At 53.3% G+C, this 25,000-nt stretch overlaps 1 protein-coding gene across 1 annotated transcript in view; it reads right to left on the reverse strand.

Moving 5' to 3' along the window:
• Window positions 1-25,000, reverse strand: part of LOC139240479 (plexin A3-like) — an 80,544-nt gene that overhangs the window by 43,425 nt on the left and 12,119 nt on the right. The window contains 9 exon segments of the mRNA XM_070869014.1: window positions 1,957-2,023; window positions 4,761-5,017; window positions 5,559-5,701; window positions 6,803-7,037; window positions 9,739-9,882; window positions 15,253-15,492; window positions 16,519-16,612; window positions 17,627-17,797; window positions 21,852-21,988. Of these exon segments, the coding sequence (XP_070725115.1) occupies window positions 1,957-2,023; window positions 4,761-5,017; window positions 5,559-5,701; window positions 6,803-7,037; window positions 9,739-9,882; window positions 15,253-15,492; window positions 16,519-16,612; window positions 17,627-17,797; window positions 21,852-21,988 (1,488 nt within the window).

Genomic DNA, 25,000 nt, shown 5'->3' on the forward strand with positions numbered 1-25,000 from the left:
TGAGGAGAAACTTCTTCACTCAGAGAATTGTGAACCTGTGGAATTCTCTGCCACAGAGAGTTGTTGGGGCCAGTTCGTTAGATATATTCAAAAGGGAGTTAGATGTGGCCCTTACGGCTAAAGGGGTCAAGGGGTATGGAGAGAAAGCAGGAATGGGGTACTGAGGGAATGATCAGCCATGATCTTATTGAATGGTGGTGCAGGCTCGAAGGGCCGAATGGCCTACTCCTGCACCTATTTTCTATGTTTCTATGAAAGGATATACTGGCCATAGAGGGAGTGCAGCGAAGGTTCACCAGACTGATTCCTGGGATGGCAGGACTGCCGTATGAGGAGAGATTGGGTCGACTGGGCCTGTATTCACTGGAGTTTAGAAGAATGAGAGGGGATCTCATTGAAAGGTATAAAATTCTGACGGGGTTGGACAGACTGGATGCGGGGAGGATGTTTCCCCGGGGCTGGGAAGTCTAGAACAAGGGCTCACACAGTCTCAGGATACGGGGTAGGAAATTTAGAAGCGAGATGAGGAGAAATGTTCTCACTCCCGAGGGAGGTGAACCTGTGGAATTCTCTACCACAGAAAGCTGTGGGGGCCAAGTCACTGAATATATTTAAGAGGGAGATAGACAGATTTCTAGACACAAAAGGCATCAAGGGGTATGGGGAGAAAGCGGGAATCTGGTGTTGGGATAGAGGATCAGCCATGATCATATTGAATGGTGCAGCCTCGAGGGGCCGAATGGCCAACTCCTGCTCCTATTTTCGATGTTTCCATGTTGTTCCCCTTGGAGTAGAGAAGCTGAAGGGGAGATTGACCAGCATGATACCAGGGATGAGGGACTTCAGTGTCATTAAGGGAGTAAATCCTGACAAACCTCAATCAAACAAAATTGGACACCAAGAAAGACTTGCATGTATATAGCGCATTTCACGACCACTGGACATCTCAAAGTACTTTTGGAGCGTAGTCACTGTTGTAATGTGGGAAACACGGCAGCTGGAGGGGGTTACAGAGATAGGGAGGGGTATAGGGGCTTACAAAGATAGGGAGGGGTGTAGGGGCTGGAGGGGGTTACAGAGATAGGGAGGGGTATAGGGGCTGGAGGGGGTTACAGAGATAGGGAGGGGTGTAGGGGCTGTAGGGGGTTACAGAGATAGGGAGGGGCGTAGGGGCTGGAGGGGGTTACAGAGATAGGGAGGGGTGTCGGGGCTGGAGGGGGTTACAGTAATGGGGAGGGGTGTAGGAGCTGGAGGGGGTTACAGAGATAGGGAGAGGTGTAGGGGCTGGAGGGGTTACAGAGATAGGGAGGGGTGTAGGGGCTGGAGGAGGTTACAGAGATAGGGAGGGGTGTAGGCGCTGGAGGAGGTTACAGAGATAGGGAGTGGTGTAGGCGCTGGAGGGAGTTACAGAGATAGGGAGGGGTGTAGGGGCTGGAGGAGGTTACAGAGATAGGGAGGGGTGTAGGGGCTGGAGGGGGTTACAGAGATAGGGAGGGGTGTAGGCGCTGGAGGAGGTTACAGAGATAGGGAGTGGTGTAGGCGCTGGAGGGAGTTACAGAGATAGGGAGGGGTGTAGGGGCTGGAGGAGGTTACAGAGATAGGGAGGGTTGTAGGGGCTGGAGGGGGTTACAGAGATAGGGAGGGGCATAGGGGCTGGAGGGGGTTACAGAGATAGGGAGGGGCTGGAGGGGGTTACAGAGATAGGAAGGGGTGTAGGGGCTGGAGGAGGTTACAGAGATAGGGAGGGGTGTAGGGGCCGGAGGGGGTTACAGAGATAGGGAGGCAGAGAAGGCGCTTGGAAGGGATTACAATTGGAACGCGGGGACTTTGCAGGAGCGGCTCAGATGTCGGTCAGCGAGCACAGTTGGGTGAACGGGACTGGGAGCGGCTTGGGACACGGGGGCTCCCGACGAGGGAGCGACGGCGGGGTTTCTGACTGCCAGAGGCGCCTCCTACCTTGAGGAACCGGTACAGCAGGAACGTGAACCAGTTGGTGAGCATCTTCTCGGCCACTGACTCGGTCCTGGGGCAGAAACAGACACACAGCGGTTAGAATCGGAGCAGGTCGGTTGCACCCCGTCACCCCTGCCCTCCACCACACCCCCCCCCCCCCCGTCCCCGACGGCCCACCCATCCCAAACCATCCAATGACATCCCCCTCCCACCCCACTCAGTCTGTGCCCAGGTAACCAAAAATTAACATGTAGGTGCAGCAAGCAGTTAGGAAGGCAAATAAGAACATAAGAATTAGGAACAGGAGTAGGCCATCTAGCCCCTCGAGCCTGCTCCGCCACTCAACAAGATCATGGCTGATCTGGCCGTGGACTCAGCTCCACTTACCCGCCCGCTCCCCGTAACCCTTAATTCCCTTATTGGTTAAAAATCTATCTATCTGTGACTTGAATACATTCAATGAGCTAGCCTCAACTGCTTCCTTGGGCAGAGAATTCCACAGATTCACAACCCTCTGGGAGAAGAAATTCCTTCTCAACTCGGTTTTAAATTGGCTCCCCCGTATTTTGAGGCTGTGCCCCCTAGTTCTAGTCTCCCCGACCAGTGGAAACAACCTCTCCGCCTCTATCTTGTCTATCCCTTTCATTATTTTAAATGTTTCTATAAGATCACCCCTCATCCTTCTGAACTCCAACGAGTAAAGACCCAGTCTACTCAATCTATCATCATAAGGTAACCCCTTCATCTCCGGAATCAGCCTAGTGAATCGTCTCTGTACCCCCTCCAAAGCCAGTATATCCTTCCTTAAGTAAGGTGAACAAAACTGCACGCAGTACTCCAGGTGCGGCCTCACCAATACCCTGTACAGTTGCAGCAGGACCTCCCTGCTTTTGTACTCCATCCCTCTCGCAATGAAGGCCAACATCCCATTCGCCTTCCTGATTACCTGCTGCACCTGCAAACTAACTTTTTGGGTTTCATGCACAAGGACCCCCAGGTCCCTCTGCACCACAGCATGTTGTAATTTCTCCCCATTCAAATAATATTCCCTTTCACTGGTTTTTTTCCAAGGTGGATGACCTTACACTTTCCGACATTGTATTCCATCTGCCAAACCTTAGCCCATTTGCTTAACCTATCTAAATATCTCTGCAGCCTCTCTGTGTCCTCTACACAACCCGCTTTCCCACTAATCTTTGTGTCATCTGCAAATTTTGTTACACTACTCTCTGTCCCCTCTTCCAGGTCATCTATGTATATTGTAAACAGTTGTGGTCCCAGCACCGATCCCTGTGGCACACATTCCTAACCACCGATTTCCAACCCATTTATCCCTGCTTTCTGCTCTCTGCTTTCTGTTAGCCAGCCAATTCTCGATCCATGCAAATACATTTCCTCTGACTCCGCGTACCTTTATCTTCTGCAGTAACCTTTTGTGTGGCACCTTATCGAATGCCTTTTGGAAATCTAAATACACCACATCCATCGGTACACCTCTATCCACCATGCTTGTTATATCCTCAAAGAATTCCAGTAAATTAGTTAAACATGATTCCCCCTTCATGAATCCATGCTGCCTCTGCTTGATTGCACTATTCCTATCTAGATGTCCCGCTATTTCTTCCTTAATGATGGCTTCAAGCATTTTCCCCACTACAGATGTTAAACTAATCGGCCTATAGTTACCTGCCTTTTGCCTGCCCCCTTTTTTAAACAGAGGCGTTACATTAGCTGCTTTCCAATCCGCTGGTACCTCCCCAGAGTCCAGAGAATTTTGGTAGATTATAACGAATGCATCTGCTATAACTTCCGCCATCTCTTTTAATACCCTGGGATGCATTCATAGCGAGAGGATTGGAGTACAGGAGCAGGGAGGTCTTACTGCAGTTGTGCAGGCCTTGCTGAGACCACACCTGGAGTATTGTGCACAGTTTTGGTCTCCTAATCTTAGGAATGATATACTTGCCATTGAGGGAGTGCAGCAAAGGTTCACCAGACTGATTCCTGGGATGGGGGGGATTGTCCTATGAGGAGAGATTGAGCAGACTGGGCCGATACTCTCTGGAGTTTAGAAGAATGAGAGGGGGTCTCATTGAAACGTGTCGGATTGTGAGGGGGATTGACTGGGTAGATGCAGGGAGGGTGTTTCCCCCCCGGGGCTGGGGAGTCTAGAACCAGGGGTCACACAGTCTCAGGATAAGGGCTCGGCCATTTAGGACTGAGATGAGGAGGAATTTCTTCACTCAGAGGGAGGTGAATCTTTGGAATTCTCTGCCCCAGAGGGCTGTGGAGGCTCAGTCGTTGAGTGTATTCAAGGCTGAGATTGATGGATTTTTGAACTCGAAAGGACTCGAGTGATCGAGCGGGGAAGTGGAGTTGAGGTCGAAGATCAGCCGTGATCTCATTGAATGGCGGAGCGGGCTCGAGGGGCCGAATGGCCGACTTCTGCTCCGATTTCTTTATGTTCTTGGGAATGGAGGACTGAGGGAAGGTCAGGGGGGACATTGGGAGGGTCATGGGTCGTCGGCAGGATCGGGGGTCGTCGGCAAGGTCGTGCGTTGCCAGTGGGGTCGTGGGTCACCGGCAGGGTCGGGAGTCGTCGGTCGTCGGCACGTCGGGGGTCACCTGCAGGGTCGGGGTCATGGGTCGGCAGCAGGGTCAGGGGTCGTCGGCAGGATCGGGGTCGTGGGTCGTCAGCACGTCGGGGGTCACCTGCAGGGTCGGGGTCATGGGTCGGCAGCAGGGTCAGGGGTCGTTGGCAGGGTCGGGGGTCGTCGGCAGGGTCGGGGGTCGAGCCCAGCACTGACCTGCGCAGCAGCAGCTTGGGATGGTTCTTGTTCTCCAGGTTCTTCTCGATGAGGTCGGACAGCAGCTGCTTGAGCACCACAGTGGCGTACTGCATCTTCCCCTGCAGGGCAGTCATCACCAGCGAGGCCACGTTGCCCCGGTCCCTCATGGAGAAGGTGCGCTGAGCCTCCAGGGTACGCACGAAGGTCAGCAGGAACACCTTGTTGTTCAGCAGCTGCCCGAAGATCTTCAGCGCCTTCTCCACGTTGGCGGGAGCCTGCGGGGGAGAGAGACAATCCGTCACCCCCTCAACGTAGGCTCCAACACCCTGCCCTGGGACAGTGTAGAGGGAGCTTTACTCTGTATCTAACCCCATGCTGTACCTGCCCTGGGAGTGTTTGATGGGACAGTGTAGAGGGAGCTTTACTCTGTATCTAACACCCTGTACCTGCCCCGGGAGTGTTTGATGGGACAGTGTAGAGGGAGCTTTACTCTGTATCTAACCCCCTGTACCTGTCCTGGGAGTGTTTGATGGGACAGTGTAGAGGGAGCTTTACTCTGTATTTAAACCCCTGTACCTGCCCTGGGAGTGTTTGATGGGACAGTGTAGAGGGAGCTTTACTCTGTATCTAACCCCCTGTACCTGCCCTGGGAGTGTTTGATGGGACAGTGTAGAGGGAGCTTTACTCTGTATCGAACAGCCCTCCCTCCCCTTCCCAGTCGGGACGTCGCTGGTCTAGCCCTGCCCGCTGACACCTCACTCTCCCCTCCCCTGCCGACAGCCCCGATCTCCACACTCCCGGGCGGACAATGCTTACGTCGAGGTCTTTGAGCACGGGGTGGTCCTCGATGCCGGGGAAGAGCACGCGGGTCGTGTACGTCTTGTACTCCAGGAAGGGGATTCCCACCCCGTCCAGGTCGTTGGTCAGTTCGTGGATATCCGTCTGCAGCTCGGCGAAAGCTGCAATGACATGACGCGACACGACACGGTGAGTAATCGGCCCCTCGAGCCTGCTCCGCCATTCAATCACATCACGGCCGATCATCGACCTCAAGTCCACTTCCCCATAACCCGCGATACCTTTAAAATCTATCCATGTCTGCCTTGCATATACTCCCCTCTCTCCGGCCCCTTACACCTCCTCAGAACATCACAACGCACCTCACAGCCAATGAAGTACTATCGGAGTGTGCTCACTGTTGTAATGTGGGAAAAGCCAATTTGTGCACAGCAAGCTCCCACACACAGCAATGTGATAATGACCCGGATCTTATCTCTCTCTCTCTCTCTGTCTCTCTCTCTCTCTTCCCTCCCCCTCTCTCTCTCTGTCACTCTCTGTGTGTCTCTCTCCCCCCCCCTCTCTCTCTCTGTCTCTCTCTCTGTGTGTCTCTCTCCCCCCCCTCTCTCTCTCTTTGTGTCTCTCTCTCCCCCCTCTCTCTCTCTCTCTCTAGCTCACTCTCTGTGTCTCTCTCTCCCCTCACTCTCTCTCTTTCTGTCTCTCTGTGTCTCTCTCTCTGTGTCTCTCTCTCTCTCTCTCTGTCTCTCTCTCTCTCTCTCTCTGTCTCTAGCTCACTCTCTGTGTGTCTCTCTCCCCCCCTCTCTCTCTCTCTGTCTCTCTCTCTCTCTCCCCCCCCTCTCTTTCTCTAGCTCACTCTCTGTGTGTCTCTCTCCCCCCCTCTCTCTCTCTGTCTCTCTGTGTCTCTCTCTCTGTCTCTCTCTCTCTCTCTCCCCCCTCTCTCTCTCTCTCTAGCTCACTCTCTGTGTGTCTCTCTCTCTGTCTCTCTCTCTCTCTAGCTCACTCTCTGTGTGTCTCTCTCCCCCCCTCTCTCTCTCGCTCTCTCTAGCTCACTCTCTGTGTGTGTCTCTGTCTGTCTCTCTCTCTCTCTCTCTCTCTGTCTCTGTCTCTGTGTCTCTCTCTCTGTGTCTCTCTCTCTCTGTCTCTCTCTCTCTCTCTCTTTGTCTCTGTCTCTCTCTCACTCCCTCTCTCTGTGTCTCTCTCTCTCTCTCTGTCTCTCTGTCTCTCTCTCTGTCTCACTCTCTGTCTCACTCTCCCTCTCTCACCTTCCTTACACTCCAGAGCCACCCTGGACTCCAGGTTGTCCATCTGCAGCTGCAGGCGTTTGAGCGTGCGGTCAGCGTCGCGGGTCTTGCGTTTGTAGGCGATGAGCACCATGACGATGGTGAGGAGCAGGAGCCCTCCCCCGACCCCAATGCCCACGATGGCCGGGAGCGTCAGCGTGCTGTCCGAGTAAATGTGGAGCGTTCCGGGCGAGTACTCCAGTCCTCCGACCTTGATCTGCGAGAGGGAGGGAGAGAGGGAGGGAAAGAGAGAGGAAGAGAGGGAGGGAAAGAGAGAGGAAGCGAGGGAACGAGAGAGGGGAGGGAGGAAGAGAGGGAACGAGAGAGGGGAGGGAGGAAGAGAGGGAACGAGAGAGGGGAGGGAGGGAGAGAGCGGAAGGAGGGAGGGAGAGAGGGGAAGGAGGGAGGGAGGGAAGGAGAGAGGTTAACAAGGCCTCGGGGCCAGGTCCAGCAACAATTATCGTGGCTTCCAAGCAGCTCCCCTCCCCTCCCTCATCGCCACCCCGTCGCTCCCCTCCCTTCCCTCGCCCCCCCCTCCTCGCTGCACTCCCCTCCCTCACCTTCCTCCCTCAGCCCCCTCCTCTCCTTCATCCCCTCGCTCACTGCCCCCATGCCCCCTCCCCTCGCCCACTCCTCTCCCTCGGCCCCCTCCCTCGCACCCCTCCCCCTCCCTCGCCCCCTTGCCTCAACCGCTCCCTCACTCCCTTGCTCCCCCTCACTCGCCCCCCCCCTCCCTCGACCTCCTCCCCCTCCCTCGCCCCCTTGCCTCAACCCCTCCTCTCCCTCGCTCCCCCTCCCTCCCCTCGCCGGGACGGCGATTCAGAGCATGCCCCCGACACCCGTTTGATAGAGAACGGGCTCCGGGGAGCCAGGGAGGGTAGAATGGGCCGGGTGGGCGGGGGGGGTTACAGGGTGCAACGTGGGGGCAGAGATCTGAGAGAGGGTCGATGGGGGAAGAGGGCGGGAACAGGAGAAGGCCGTTCAGCCCCTTTGGAAATGTTACATTAGGGGGGTAGAAATTTGGAACTGACTTGTTGCGGCATCCCCGGGACCATCTCCCCTCAACCTTCTCTGCTCCAAGGAGAACAACCCCGGCTTCTCCAGTCTATCCCAGTCACTGAAGGCCCTCAACCCCGGGACCAATCTGGTCAATCTCCTCTTCACCCTCTCTAAGGCCTTCACATCCTCCTGACAGTGCCGTGCCCAGAATTGGACACAATACTCCAGTTGAGGCCGAACTGGTGTTTTATTACGGTTCATCATAACCTCCTTGCTTTTGTACTCTGTGCCTCTATTTATGAAGCCCAGGATCCTGTCAGCTTTAACCGCTTTCTCAACCTGCCCTGCCACCTTCAAATATTTGTACACACATACCCTCCAGGCCTCTCTGTTCATGAGATTGGTGTGCAAAATTAAAGCACATGGCATTGGGGGTAATGTACTGACGTGGATAGAGAACTGGTTGGCAGACAGGAATAAACAGGTCCTTTTCAGAATGGCAGGCAGTGACTAGTGGGGTGCCGCAGGGTTCAGTGCTGGGACCCCAGCTATTTACAATATACATTAATGATTTAGACAAAGGAATTGAATGTAATATCTCCAAGTTTGCAGATGACACTAAGCTGGGTGGCGGTGTGAGCTGTGAGGAGGATGCTAAGAGGCTGCAGGGTGACTTGGACAGGTTAGGTGAGTGGGCAAATGCATGGCAGATGCAGTATAATGTGGATAAATGTGAGGTTATCCACTTTGGTGGCAAAAACACGAAGGCAGAATATTATCTGAATGGTGACAGATTAGGAAAAGGGGAGGTGCAACGAGACCTGGGTGTCATGGTACATCAGTCATTGAAAGTTGGCATGCAGGTACAGCAGGCGGTGAAGAAGGCAAATGGTATGTTGGCCTTCATAGCGAGAGGATTTGAGTATAGGAGCAGGGAGGTCTTACTGCAGTTATACAGGGCCTTAGTGAGGCCACACCTGGAATATTGTGTTCAGTTTTGGTCTCTTAATCTGAGGAAGGACATTCTTGCTATTGAGGGAGTGCAGCGAAGGTTCACCAGACTGATTCCCGGGATGGCAGGACTGACATATGAGGAGAGACTGGATCGACTGGGCTTATATTCACTGGAATTTAGAAGGATGAGAGGGGATCTCATAGAAACATATAAAATTCTGACGGGATTGGACAGGTTAGATGCAGGAAGAATGTTCCTGATGTTGGGGAAGTCCAGAACCAGAGGTCACAGTCTAAGGATAAGGGCTAAGCCATTTAGGACCGAGATGAGGAGAAACTTCTTCACCCAGAGAATTGTGAACCTGTGGAATTCTCTACCACAGAGAGTTGTTGAGGCCAGTTCGTTAGATATATTCAAAAGGGAGTTAGATGTGGCCCTTACGGCTAAAGGGATCAAGGGGTATGGAGAGAAAGCAGGAATGGGGTACTGAAGGAATGATCAGCCGTGATCTTATTGAATGGTGGTGCAGGCTCGAAGGGCCGAATGGCCTGCTCCTGCACCTATTTTCTATGTTTCTATGCACTCACTTTAGAATGGCACCCTTTAGTTTATATTACATTCTTCGTTCTTGAAACACTTTGCACCAGGCTAATTCCAACCAACACCGTGCACCCCGCTCACCAATACCTTCTCCCCAACAGCCACAGTCCAGTAAACAAAGACGTCCGGTGCCCAGGAAAGGGACTATATGAATGCAAATCTTTTCTTTCGTATTTCTAACAATAGAGGGTGGTTATGATATAATTTTTTTAAATCTGACACGTTGCCGCACAAGGAGAGATTAGGGCAGGTGACCAAAAGCTGCGGGGAGCGGGATTGGCTGAGGGGCTCAGGCGCAGGGTCCGATCGCCCGCCCTCCGTGGGTTAACCGCGCAGCGCTCCCGAGAGCCGTTGGTGTTCTCACCGTGACGCGGTGCTGCCCAGTCAGGTTGGGAGAGTCGCACAGGAGCTGGCCCTCGGAAACAGTCAGCAGGCAGGCCTTGTCCCCGATCAGCACCGTGTAGTTCAGCCTGGAGTTCCCGGCTCCAGCCGGGATCAGGTTCCGGCCCTGCGGGGATGGGGGGAGGCACACCGGGAGAGAAAACATCAAAAAAACACGGAACGTCAGGAGGGGAGGCGGACAGAACAGATCGCGGCAGAGGAGCAGAGAGACAGAAACAGGGGGAACGAGAGAGAGGGAAAGGGGAGGGAGAGAGAGACAGAGACAGAGACAGAGAGAGAGAGAGACAGAGAGAGAAAAAACACGGGTTAGATACAGAGTAAAGCTCCCTCTACACTGTCCCATCAAACACTCCCAGGGCAGGTACAGGGGGTTAGATACAGAGTAAAGCTCCCTCTACACTGTCCCATCAAACACTCCCAGGGCAGGTACAGGGGGTTAGATACAGAGTAAAGCTCCCTCGACACTGTCCCATCAAACACTCCCAGGGCAGGTACAGGGGGTTAGATACAGAGTAAAGCTCCCTCTACACTATCCCATCAAACACTCCCAGGGCAGGTACAGGGGGTTAGATACAGAGTAAAGCTCCCTCTACACTGTCCCATCAAACACTCCCAGGGCAGGTACAGGGGGTTAGATACAGAGTAAAGCTCCCTCTACACTGTCCCATCAAACACTCCCAGGGCAGGTACAGGGGGTTAGATACAGAGTAAAGCTCCCTCTACACTGTCCCATCAAACACTCCCAGGGCAGGTACAGGGGGTTAGATACAGAGTAAAGCTCCCTCGACACTGTCCCATCAAACACTCCCAGGGCAGGTACAGGGGGTTAGATACAGAGTAAAGCTCCCTCTACACTATCCCATCAAACACTCCCAGGGCAGGTACAGGGGGTTAGATACAGAGTAAAGCTCCCTCTACACTGTCCCATCAAACACTCCCAGGGCAGGTACAGGGGGTTAGATACAGAGTAAAGCTCCCTCTACACTGTCCCATCAAACACTCCCAGGGCAGGTACAGGGGGTTAGATACAGAGTAAAGCTCCCTCTACACTGTCCCATCAAACACTCCCAGGGCAGGTACAGGGGGTTAGATACAGAGTAAAGCTCCCTCTACACTGTCCCATCAAACACTCCCAGGGCAGGTACAGGGGGTTAGATACAGAGTAAAGCTCCCTCTACACTGTCCCATCAAACACTCCCAGGGCAGGTACAGCACGGGGTTAGATACAGAGTAAAGCTCCCTCTACACTGTCCCATCAAACACTCCCAGGGCAGGTACAGGGGGTTAGATACAGAGTAAAGCTCCTTCTACACTGTCCCATCAAACACTCCCAGGGCAGGTACAGGGGGTTAGATACAGAGTAAAGCTCCCTCTACACTGTCCCATCAAACACTCCCAGGGCAGGGACAGCACGGGGTTGGATACAGAGGAACTGAAGGCCATCATACCTGGTACCGATTCTGGTCAAGCTTGTCATGTATTCAACTGTCATTGTAACCCATGTAAAAGCTGACCTAAGTTGTACACCTTGAGAACACTGACCACAGGGGGCAAACTTGTGGGAGACACTCCTAACCTGGACTTTCTGGTATTAAAGGGGCAGCTCCACCCACTGTCTGTCTCTTGAGGTCTTGGTAATAAAGGTAACTGGTCACAGAGTGATCTTCTCTCAAGATTGGGCCTCGTGTGCATTTATACTGTATAGTAAGGACATATTATTGGCGACGAGAAACTGGGTTTCTAACCACGCGAGCATGGCCACTAGCAGCACAGACGAGAGGTACTGTGTTGGTGATGATTGGGATTACTTTATTGAGCGACAACAGCAAGGTTTTGTCACTAGGGAATGGCTGGGACAGGATTCGGCCGACAAACGCAGGGCTCATCTCCTGACGGTTTGTGGATCCAGGACGTACTCCCTGATGAAGGACCTTCTCGCGCCAGAGAAGCCGGCAGACAAGACGTTCGAAGAGCTCAGTAAGTTGATCGGGGAACACTTTAAACCGGCGAGCAGCATGCACATGGCGAGACACCGGTTTTACACACACCGGCGGCGAGAAGGGCAAAGCGTTCCAGACTTCGCGGCAGATCTCCGGCAACTGGCGAGCCTATGTAAGTTCCCAGATGCATACAGAGCGGAGATGCTGTGAGACTTTTTTATTGAGGACATCGGGCACACTGGGGTTTTCAGGAAACTGATTGAGACCAAAGACTTGACCTTGGAAGCGGCGGCTCTGATAGCCAAACATTTATCTCAGGGGAGGAAGAGACCAGAATGATTTATGGCAAAAATCTTGGCTCAAATGCGGCAAACGACCAGGGAGTCAACATGGTTAACGCGGCACACAGTTCTCTCGGCAGACAACGGCAGACAAGGGCAATCGGACATGCCCCAGCATGTAGTCGAACCCAATGGGGGAATTCAACAGAGACAATGGCTAGCTGAACGATGATTCATGCCATCGCAATGGACAATGCGGCCAGTAATGGGGCCATCAACACCTGTTAATGGGACAGTTACAGAGACAGTCAGAGACGATCGACTGGTAATGGACCTTTTGTTTCCAACAACGGCTCATGTTGGAGATGTGGAGGCAAACACCCAGCCAGAGCTTGCAGGTATCAGCAATATACCTGCAGAAACTGCAACGTCAGCGGTCACTTGGCGCGTATGTGCAGGAAGCCTGCAGCCAGGTTGATGTACGAGGCGGATGGGCCCGATGGGAACCCTACGAGGCCAAATGGACACTGGGGGAAATCGCTGGAAGCTGAAGTTCAGCGAGTTCATGTGGAGCACGTATACAGTTCATACACCAGGACACCACCGATAATGATGAAAGTGCTCCTCAATGGCATCCCAGTATCAATGGAGCTAGACACGGGGGCCAGCCAGTCCCTGATGAGTATCAAACAGTTCGAAAAGTTGTGGGCGTCCAAGGCCAGGAGGCCAAAATTATTGCCGATTGATGCACAGCTACGGACTTACACAAAGGAGATCATTCCGGTGCCAGGCAGCGCCACGGTAGTCGTGACCCACAAAGATTCGGAGAACAGGTTGCCACTCTGGATTGTCCCGGAGGACGGTCCCGCACTACTGGGGAGGAGTTGGCTTGCTGTCATGAACTGGAAATGGGGCGATGTCAATGCAATTTCTTCTGTGGAGCGAGTATCATGCTCACAGATCCTGGACAAATTTGACTCACTATTTCAATCCAGCATCGGCACATTCATGGGGACCAAGGTAGTGATTCACATAAAACCGGACGCCAGGCCAGTACACCACAAGGCCAGAGCGGAAAAGATAGAATGCGAATTGGACCGCCTGCTGAGGGAAGGCGTCATCTCGCCAGTCGAATTCAGTGACTGGGCGAGCCCGATTGTGCCGGTGCTCAAGGCGGATGGGTCGGTCAGGATATGTGGCGATTACAAGGCCACCATCAATCGGGTGTCACTCCAAGACCAGTACCCGCTACCGAGAGCGGAGGACCTCTTTGCGACGCTCTCCGGTGGCAAACTTTTTTCAAAATTGGACCTGACCTCAGCTTACATGACCCAGGAGCTGGCGAGTGAGTCGAAGAAGCTGACCACCATCACGACACACAAGGGGTTGTTTGAGTACAACAGATGTCCGTTCGGGATTCGCTCGGCCGCCGCGATCTTTCAGCAAAATATGGAAAGCCTCCTCAAGTCGATTCCAAGGACGGTGGTTTTTCACGGGTTACGATACTGAAGAACACCTCCACAACCTGGAGGAGGTACTACGCAGACTGGACCGGGTAGGTCTGCGACTGAAAAAGGCGAAGTGCGTCTTCCTAGCTCCAGAGGTGGAATTCCTGGGGATGAGGGTAGCAGCAGACGGGATCAGCCCTACTGCGTCCAAGACGGAAGCGGTCCAGAGAGCACCCAGACCCCGTAACACGACGGAGCTGCGTTCGTTCCTGGGGCTCCTGAACTATTTTGGCAACTTTCTCCCCAAATTGAGCACGCTGCTAGAGCCGCTACACGTGCTCCTACGCAAAGGTCGCGATTGGGTCTGGGGGGACAGCCAGGAAAGGGCGTTTGAAAGAGCACGCAATTTATTATGCTCCAACAAACTGTTAACGTTATATGACCCGTGTAAGAAACTAGTGTTACCGTGCGATGCGTCGTCCTATGGTGTCGGGTGTGTGTTGCAGCATGTCAATGCCAAGGGTCAGTTACAGCCGGTAGCTTATGCCTCCAGAAGTCTGTCCCAGGCAGAAAGGGGCTACGGGATGGTAGAAAAGGAGGCGCTCACATGTGTATATGCGGTAAAAAAAAGTGCACCAGTACGAGTTTGGCAGGAAATTTGAGCTGGACAAACCTCTAACGTCCCTTTTGGCCGACAACAAGGCCATAAATGCAAACGCATCGGCCCGCATACAGAGGTGGGCACTCACGCTAGCTGCCTATGACTACACAATTCGGCACAGACCGGGCACTGAAAACTGCGCCGATGCACTCAGCAGGCTCCCACTAGCCACCACTGAGGGGGCTACCGAGCATGGTGCTGAGATGGTCATGGCTGTTGAAGCTTTCGAAAGCGAAGGCTCACCTGTGACAGCCCGTCAGATTAAAGTCTGGACAAATAGAGACTCGCTACTGTCTTTAGTTAAGAAATGTGTCCTGAATGGGGACTGGGCAGCCAATTACAGGGCATGCCCTGAGGAGTTTAAACCGTTTCATAGGCACAGGGATGAACTCTCGATTCAGGCCGATTGCCTACTGTGGGGAAACCGCGTAGTCATGCCCCAGATGGGCAGAGAGGTGTTCATCAGAGAACTTCACAATGAGCACCCGGGCATTGTCACGATGAAGGCAACTGCCAGGTCACACGTTTGGTGGCCAGGGATAGACGCAGATCTGGAACTTTGTGTTCACAGGTGCAACACGTGTGCCCAGCTGGGCAATGCGCCCAGGGAAGCCCCCCTTAGCCCCTGGCCATGGCCCGCCAAGCCTTGGTCACGCATCCATGTGGACTACTCAGGTCCTGTCATGGGGAAAATGTTTTTGGTTGTAGTAGACGCCTACTCCAAATGGATCGAGTGTGACATTTTAAATTCAAGCACATCCTCTGCCACGGTAGAAAGTCTACGGGCAATGTTCGTCGCCCACGGTCTACCGGACATCTTGGTCGGCGACAATGGCCCGTGCTTCACAAGCATTGAATTCCAGGACTTCATGACAGGCAATGGAATTAACCATGTTAGAACGGCACCGTTCAAGCCGGCCTCAAACGGCCAGGCAGAACGAGCAGTGCAGATAATCAAACAGGGGATGCTCAGATTCCAAGGGGGTTCCCTACAAACCCGCTTATCACGCCTCCTGTTGGCCAATAGATCCCGACCACACTCGCTCACAGGGGTTCCACCCGCAGAGCTGCTAATGAAAAGGAGGCTACTCCTGGATTTGACTGACCCCTGACCCCTGACCCCCCCACACCCCCGACCCCGGTTACCTTCAGTATGATGGGCGATCCCGGCTTGATGTCCTGGACCCCCGAGGGGCCGAAGGACTCGAAGGTGGGGTCGGGGTAGTAGGTGAAGGCCGAGCCGTTGAGGGCCAGGAGAGCCCGCACACCGTCCAGGACAAAGCCGAACTCCTGGGGCCGCTCGCCACCCGCAGGCACGGCTCTCCGGTGGGGGGCGACGCCAGGGGCCTGGCACTGCATCAGCGTGTCGTTCAGCACTCGGCACGTCTGTGGGGGCAGAGGGAGAAACCGTTAGTGAGGGAGGGAGGCGGGGAGGGGGAGAGGGAGAGTGAATGAGGGGGAGAGTGAGTGAGGGAGGGAGGGAGGGGGAGAGTGTGTGAGGGAGGAGGAGAGTGTTCGAGTGGGTGAGGGAGGGACGGAGGGGGAGAGTGAGTGAGGGGGGGAGGGAGGGGGAGAGTGTGTGAGGGGGGGAGAGTGAGTGAGTGAGGGGGAGAATGAGTGAGTGAGGGGGGGAGAGTGTGCGAGTGAGGGAGGGGGAGAGGGAGAGTGAGTTAGGGGGTGAGTGAGTGAGGGGGAGAGTAAGTGAGGGGGAGAGTAAGTGAGGGGGAGAGTAAGTGAGGGGGAGAGTGTGTGAGGGAGGAGGAGAGTGTTCGAGTGGGTGAGGGAGAGACGGAGGGGGAGAGTGAGTGAGGGGGGGAGAGTGTGTGAGGGGGGGAGAGTGAGTGAGTGAGGGGGAGAATGAGTGAGTGAGGGGGGAGAGTGTGCGAGTGAGGGAGGGGGAGAGGGAGAGTGAGTTAGGGGGTGAGTGAGTGAGGGGGAGAGTAAGTGAGGGGGAGAGTAAGTGAGGGGGAGAGTAAGTGAGGGGGAGAGTGAGTGAGGGGGAGAGTGAGTGAGGGGGAGAGTGAGTGAGTGAGTGAGGGGGTGAGTGAGTGAGTGAGTGAGGGAGGGGTAGAGTGAGTGAGTGAGGGGGCAACTGTTAGTAAGGAAGGGAAGGAGCGGGAGAGTGAGGGAGGGAAGGAGGGAGGGGGAGAGTGAGGAAGGGGGAGAGTGAGGAAGGGGAGAGTGAGTGAAGGAGGGAGGGAGGAGGAAAGTGAGGGGGAGTGTGAGTGAGGGAGAGAGTGAGTGAGTTAGTGAGGGGGAGAGTGAGTGAGTGAGGAGGAGAGTGTGTGTGTGAGATGGGGAGGGAGGGAGTGAGTGAGTTGGAGAGTGAGTGTGTGAGATGGGGAGGGAGGGAGTGAGTGAGGAGGAGTGTGAGGAGGAGTGTGTGTGTGTGTGAGTGAGTGTAAGACTCACGTTGCTGGTCTCTGCCCCTCTGTACTTGGCCCTCACTCGAGGTTCCTGTATGGTGAGGAAGCCAGTGCCCATCACAGTCAGGGTGGTGCTCCCGCTGTGTGACAACACAGGATTACAGTCAGTGAGGGGACCCTCAGTCCCGCTCCCGGCAACAGAGAGCCAACATTCCGAGTAAGACAGGCCGTCGAGCATAAAGGAAGGACATTTCTCCATCCCCTGTCACCCCCTCAGGACGTCCCAAAGCGCCTCACGGCCAATGGCGTACTATCGGAGTGCGCTCACTGTTGCATTGTGGGAAACGGCAACCTGCGCACAGCAAGCTCCCACACACAGCGATGTGATAATGACCCGGATCGTCTGTTTTAGTGATGTTGGTCGAGGGATAAATATTGGCCCCAGGACACCGGGGAGAACTCCCCCTGCTCTTCTTCCAATAGTGGCCCCGGAATCTTTTACATCCACCCGAGAGGGCAGACGGGGCCTTGGTTTAATGTTTCATCCGAAATACAGCCCCTCCGACAGTGCGGGGCTCCCTCAGTACTGCCCCTCCGACAGTGCGGGGCTCCCTCAGTACTACCCCTCCGACAGTGCTCGGGCTCCCTCAGTACTGCCCCTCCGACAGTGCGGCACTCCCTCAGTACTGCCCCTCCGACAGTGCGGCACTCCCTCAGTACCGCCCCTCCGACAGCGCAGTGTGGCGCTCCCTCAGTACCGCCCCTCCAACAGCGCAGTGCGGCGCTCCCTCAGTACCGCCCCTCCCGACAGCGCAGTACGGCGCTCCCTCAGTACCGCCCCTCCGACAGCGCAGTACGGCGCTCCCTCAGTACCGCCCCTCCGACAGCGCAGTACGGCGCTCCCTCAGTACCGCCCCTCCGACAGCGCAGTGCGGCGCTCCCTCAGTACCGGGGTTGTGGATTAGGGTGGCTCGAGTTTCTGAAGGTTGCGAGAGAAGGGGCTCCAAGGCTTCGGCAGTGACGCCTTCTGCAGTCGAATAGCAAGGATGCGGATTGGGGAGGGGGGGGGGCGGGTGGGGGGCCTGGACCCCCAGGTATTGCGCGGTGTGGCCGGGGGGGGGGGGAGAAGGCAGATTTTTGAAACGACTACTGACTTGGCAATGGTCCACTCTGGCTCCACCTTGGCCACAGTGGGGTCCTCCACATAGACGTAGCTCTGGGCGATGTTGGAGATCTCAGCCCGGTCGATGTTGACGGTGATGTGGGCAGTGCCTGGGCCCGACGATGACATTGACGTCACGCACACGATTTCCTTCGAGCCCCTCCTGTGCGGCGAGGGGGGGCCGGGTGGTGGATTTGTGAAAGAGAAAAGATTACATCAACCAAGGGCTAAAGACTCAACATTCAAGCCACACCCTTTGGATTCTGGGCTTTCGTCCAGGGTTACCGTGTCTGGAAGTGTATTTGCTTTGTGGGGGTTCTTTGCTGAAGAATTTCACACCTGCATGGCAGATGGAGTATAATGTGGGAAAGTGTGAGGTCATGCACTTTGGCAGAAAAAAAAATCACAGAGCAAGTTATTATTTAAATGGAGAAAGATCTCAAAGTGCCGCAGTACAGCGGGACCTGGGGGTTACTTGTGCATGAAACACAAAAGGATAGTATGCAGGTACAGCAAGTGATCAGGAAGGGCCAATGGAATCTTGGCCTTTATTGCAAAGGGGGATGGAGTATAAAAGCAGGGAAGTCTTGCTCCAGTTACACAGGGTACTGGTGAGGCCACACCTGGAGTACTGCGTGCAGTTCTGGTCTCCGTATTTACGAAAGGATATACTTGCTTTGGAGGCAGTTCAGAGAAGGTTCACTCGGTTGATTCCAGGGATGAGGGGGTTGCCTTATGAGGAAAGGTTGAGCAGGTTGGGCCTCTACTCATTGGAATTCAGAAGAATGAGGGGTGATCTTATCGAAAGGTATAAGATTATGAGGGGGCTCGACAAGGTGGATGCAGAGAGGATGTTTCCACTGATGGGGGAGACTAGAACTAGGGGGCATGGTCTTAGAATAAGGGGCCGCCCATTTAAAACTGAGATGAGGAGGAATTTCTTCTCTCAGAGGGTTGTAAATCTGTGGAACTCGCTGCCTCAGAGAGCTGTGGAAGCCGGGACATTGAATATATTTAAGACAGAGATAGACAGTTTCTTAACCGATAAGGGGGCGGGCAGGGAAGTGGAGCTGAGTCCATGATCGGATCAGCCATGGTCGTATTAAATGGGGGAGCAGGGCTCGAGGGGCCGAATGGCCGACTCCTGCTCCTATTTCTTATGTTCTTATTAACACATTAACTGCAGGTACCACCTCCAAAATCCAGAAAACTCGGGACAGAGGCGATTCTTGTTTTCGGGTATTTCCGGATTGCGCAGACGCAGTCCAATGACCCAAAGTTACGAAGAAAAAAAACCGCCCGGGATAAACCTGCGTTGTAGCGCTCGAGACCTGAAGACCTGCTAAAAAAGTAATTTAACGTTCCGATTTATTAATTGTTTTGCAGCGATTGGATAGTTAAGAATATTGCGAATGTTTTTGGGGGGAAGTATTTGCAGAATACTGATTAAAATACCGGTTTTTGGAACTCTGGATTACGGAGGTTATAGTCGTATTAAGAACTAGTCGGTTTATCAGCAAAAGGCTTAACAATCACACTCGACATTACAAGTTCATCCACCAGGTTCACGACTGACGAACTCATCCCCCGAACCCAACTGGCCGGGGTTTTATTGAGTCTTGGGAACATCACGTGACTGGCTAAGCCCCTCCCCACTCAACAGCTCTACAACTATTTTAAAATAACTTTAAATTTAGTAAGGGCGCTCAAAATTACAAATTAACTGGTAACTTTGCCAAATTAAATTAAGATGTGGTTGCCGGGCATGATGATGCACCCCAGTCCCTCCGGCGCCCACCTCTCGCGGAAGGCCGCGAGCGTACCGGTGGACACCGCGTGCTCCATCTCCAGGGATACCCTGGCTCGGATGTAACCGCGGAAGAGAGGCGGGCAGTCGGGCTGAACGACCCCCTCGACCGCCCGCTGCCTGGACCGGCTGATGGCCCCCTTGGCCAGGCCTAGGAGCAGGCCCCACGAGGAGGCCCTCGGACCTGCCCGCTCCCCTCCGCACAGGATGCCCAAAGATCAGGAGCGTGGGACTGAAGCGCAGCCAGAATTTGAGGAGCAGCCCCTTCGAATAACGGACACGGGGGCTGCAACCTCGCGCGCTGAACGCACGCGTGGAACGCGGACTCCTCCAGACCGCAGAAACTGCAGGCGGCCCGGGAGCCCGTGAACCGGCTTAAAAACCGATTGCACGGGACTGTTCCGTGCACCGCCCTCCAGGCCAAGTCCCCGACAGATAGAGGGAGGACTCCCGCGTAGTGGGCACTGCACTGGGGACCCCCGGCTCCTCCGGACGGCAAGATGGTGCAACAGCTCTGCATATATGTGATATAGCCCACATACCCTAATATACCACATACTTCCCCTGTGTATAATTACCATTAATAGAATTACCCCATCCTCATTACATATACTATAATAATACTCATTAACCTATATTCCCCTATATATAACATACTATTTCTCGAAGGTCAGCTATTTCATAACATAATATGATATGATTAGCCCCCATTTTTTTTTAAAGATCAATTATTCCATATCATAATATTTTTAATCCTCATAATACTGATGTCGATGAAGTTTAACTAGGGCTGGTAAGAACTTTACAGCCTGCTATATAATTACATAAAGTGTACGGTTTGTGGAACGGAACGTAATTAAACCCCTATAATCAAACCTGGCATTTGGTTGGCTTAGGCATTAACAGTTCTATTTGCGTCAGAAAGCATGCCATCCTAGTTCCCTTTAATTACACACAGTTCTTAATCGTCTCAAGATTTATCGATCCTCCCTGCTTTTTATTTTCGGTATGAAGCAACCTCTATGCCCTTTGGAGGGCCGACTGTAGACACTGAGATTGGTCTCAACCTTCCTTGACCCCAATTTCATAATACTCATAATATTCATTCTAGTACATTTGCCATTGCTGGAGTGCTTCTCCTTGGAGCAGAGAAGGTCAAGGGGGAGATTGACCAGAATGGTCCCGGGGATTAGGGAAAGGGGAGGTGCAACGAGACCTGGGTGTCATGGTACATCAGTCATTGAAAGGTGGCATGCAGGTACAGCAGGCGGTGAAGAAGGCAAATGGCATGTTGGCCTTCATAGCGAGGGGATTTGAGTATAGGAGCAGGGAGGTCTTACTGCAGTTGTACAGGTGAGGCCTCATCTTGAGTATTTTGTTCAGTTTTGGTCTCCTAATCTGAGGAAGGACGTTCTTGCTATTGAGGGAGTACAGCGAAGGTTCACCAGACTGATTCCCGGATGGCAGGACTGACACATGAAGAAAGACTGGATCGACTGGGCTTATATTCATTGGAGTTTAGAAGGATGAGAGGGGATTTCATAGAAACATATAAAATTCTGACGGGACTGGACAGGTTAGATGCAGGAAGAATGTTCCCGATGTTGGGGAAGTCCAGAACCAGGGTACACAGTCTAAGGATAAGGGGTAAGCCATTTAGGACTGAGATGAGGAGAAACTTCTTCACTCAGAGAATTGTGAACCTGTGGAATTCTCTACCACAGAGAGTTGTTGAGGCCAGTTCGTTAGATATATTCAAAAGGGAGTTAGATGTGGCCCTTACGGCTAAAGGGATCAAGGGGTATGGAGAGAAAGCAGGAAAGGGGTACTGAGGGAATGATCAGCCATGATCTTATTGAATGGTGGTGCAGGCTCGAAGAGCCGAATGGCCTACTCCTGCACCTATTTTCTATGTTTCTATGAGGGGGTTCAGTGACTGGGGGAGACTGGAGGAGCCGGGGTTGTTCTCCTCGGAGCAGAGAAGGTTGAGGGGAGATTGAATCGAGGGGTTCGAACTGATGAAGGGGTTTGATCGAGTGGATCGGGAGAACCTGTTCCCGGGAGCAGGAGGGTCGGGTAACCAGAGGGACACAGATTGACGATAATCGGCGATGGAACCAGAGGGGGAGATGGGGAGAATGTGTTTACGCAGCGAGTTGTTGTGATCGGGAACGCGCTGCCTGAAAGCTCGGTGGGAGCAGATTCAATAGTAACTTTCAAACCGGGAATTGGATAAATACCTGAAGGGGGAAAATGTGCCGGGGCTGTGGGGAAAGGGCAGGGGGGAGTGTGGGACTGATTGGGGTCGCTCTGTCACAGAGCCGGCACAGCACGGGCTCCATGGGCCCAATGGGACCCTCCTGTGCGGTGTGGGTCAATGGATAGCAGCTGTCTCCGAATTGACATGTACCTGACGAACTGGCACTCCCCTCCTCCCACCGACGCCTTGACAGAGCTCCCAGCGTCCAGGTTTCTTCCGAAGATGGTTAACCGTGTCCCACCCGAGGCTGGGCCACTCCCAGGTCGCACTTTGCCAAAGCTCGGGGTCTGGGATACAGGAGAACAGGACGTTACACAACTGGTGGGTACAGGTCTGTCACTGTATAACACTGGGGTACAGTACTGGTGGGTACAGGTCTGTCACTGTATAACACTGGGGTACTGTACTGGTGGGTACAGGTCGGTCACTGTATAACACTGGGGTACAGTACTGGTGGGTACAGGTCTGTCACTGTATAACACTGGGGTACAGTACTGGTGGGTACACGTCTGTCACTGTATAACACTGGGGTACAGTACTGGTGGGTACAGGTCTGTCACTGTATAACACTGGGGTACAGTACTGGAGGGTACAGGTCTGTCGCTGTATAACACTGGGGTACAGTACTGGTGGGTACAGGTCTGTCACTGTATAACACTGGGGTACAGTACTGGTGGGTACAGGTCTGTCACTGTATAACACTGGGGTACAGTACTGGTGGGTACAGGTCTGTCACTGTATAACACTGGGGTACAGTACTGGTGGGTACAGGTCTGTCACTGTATAACACTGGGGTACAGTACTGGTGGGTACAGGTCTGTCACTGTATAACACTGGGGTACAGTACTGGTGGGTACAGGTCTGTCACTGTATAACACTGGGGTACAGTACTGGTGGGTACAGGTCTGTCACTGTATAACACTGGGGTACAGTACTGGTGGGTACAGGTCTGTCACAGTATAACACTGGGGTACAGTACTGGTGGGTACAGGTCTGTCACTGTATAACACTGGGGTACAGTACTGGTGGGTACAGGTCTGTCACTGTATAACACTGGGGTACAGTACTGGTGGGTACAGGTCCGTCACTGTATAACACTGGGGTACAGTACTGGTGGGTACAGGTCTGTCACTGTATAACACTGGGGTACAGTACTGGGGAGTACACGTCTGTCACTGTATAACACTGGGGTACAGTACTGGTGGGTACACGTCTGTCACTGTATAACACTGGGGTACAGTACTGGTGGGTACAGGTCTGTCACAGTATAACACTGGGGTACAGTACTGGTGGGTACAGGTCTGTCACAGTATAACACTGGGGTACAGTACTGGTGGGTACAGGTCTGTCACTGTATAACACTGGGGTACAGTACTGGTGGGTACAGGTCTGTCACTGTATAACACTGGGGTACGGTACTGGTGGGTACAGGTCTGTCACTGTATAACACTGGGGTACAGTACTGGTGGGTACAGGTCTGTCACTGCATAACACTGGGGTACAGTACTGGTGGTGGGTACAGGTCTGTCACTGTATAACACTGGGGTACAGTACTGGTGGGTACAGGTCTGTCACTATAACACTGGGGTACAGTACTGGTGGGTACAGGTCTGTCACTGTATAACACTGGGGTACAGTACTGGTGGGTACAGGTCTGTCACTGTATAACACTAGGGTAAAATACTGGAGAGTACAGGTCTGTCACTGTATAACACTGGGGTACAGTACTGGTGGGTACAGGTCTGTCACAGTATAACACTGGGGTACAGTACTGGTGGGTACAGGTCTGTCACTGTATAACACTGGGGTACAGTACCGGTGGGTACAGGTCTGTCACTGTATAACACTGGGGTACAGTACTGGTGGGTACAGGTCTGTCACTGTATAACACTGGGGTACAGTACTGGTGGGTACAGGTCTGTCACTGTATAACACTGGGGTACAGTACTGGTGGGTGCAGGTCTGTCACTGTATAACACTGGGGTACAGTACTGGTGGGTACAGGTCTGTCACAGTATAACACTGGGGTACAGTACTGGTGGGTACAGGTCTGTCACTGTATAACACTGGGGTACAGTACTGGTGGGTACAGGTCTGTCACTGTATAACACTGGGGTACAGTACTGGTGGGTACAGGTCTGTCACTGTATAACACTGGGGTACAGTACTGGTGGGTACAGGTCTCACAGTATAACACTGGGGTACAGTACTGGTGGGTACAGGTCTGTCACTGTATAACACTGGGGTACAGTACTGGTGGGTACAGGTCTGTCACTGTATAACACTGGGGTACAGTACTGGTGGGTACAGGTCTGTCACTGTATAACACTGGGGTACAGTACTGGTGGGTACAGGTCTGTCACTGTATAACACTGGGGTACAGTACTGGTGGGTACAGGTCTGTCACTGTATAACACTTGGGTACAGTACTGGTGGGTACAGGTCTGTCACTGTATAACACTGGGGTACAGTACTGGTGGGTACAGGTCTGTCACTGTATAACACTGGGGTACAGTACTGGTGGGTACAGGTCTGTCACTGTATAACACTTGGGTACAGTACTGGTGGGTACAGGTCTGTCACTGTATAACACTGGGGTACAGTACTGGTGGGTACAGGTCTGTCACTGTATAACACTGGGGTACCAGTACTGGTGGGTACAGTCTTTCACTGCTATAACCCTCTGGCGGATACAGTACTGGTGGGTCTGTCACTGTATAACACTGGGGTACAGTACTGGTGGGTACAGGTCTGTCACTGTATAACACTGGGGTACAGTACTGGTGGGTACAGGTCTGTCGCTGTATAACACTGGGTACAGTACTGGTGGGTACAGGTCTGTCACTGTATAACACTGGGGTACAGTACTGGTGGGTACAGGTATGTCACTGTATAACACTGGGGTACAGTACTGGTGGGTACAGGTCTGCCACTGTATAACACTGGGGTACAGTACTGGTGGGTACAGGTCTGTCACTGTATAACACTGGAGTACAGTACCGTTGGGTACAGGTCTGTCACTGTATAACACTGGGGTACAGTACTGGTGGGTACAGGTCTGTCACTGTATAACACTGGGTACAGTACTGGTGGGTATAGGTCTGTCACTGTATAACACTGGGTACAGTACTGGTGGGTACAGGTCTGTCACTGTATAACACTGGGGTACAGTACTGGTGGGTACAGGTCTGTCACTGTATAACACTGGGGTACAGTACTGGTGGGTACAGGTCTGTCACTGTATAACACTGAGGTACAGTACTGGTGGGTACAGTTAGAGGGATTGTGTGGATGAGGGA

The sequence above is a fragment of the Pristiophorus japonicus genome, chromosome 32 (assembly GCF_044704955.1).
Source record: "Pristiophorus japonicus isolate sPriJap1 chromosome 32, sPriJap1.hap1, whole genome shotgun sequence".
Taxonomy (NCBI): Eukaryota; Metazoa; Chordata; class Chondrichthyes; family Pristiophoridae; genus Pristiophorus; species Pristiophorus japonicus.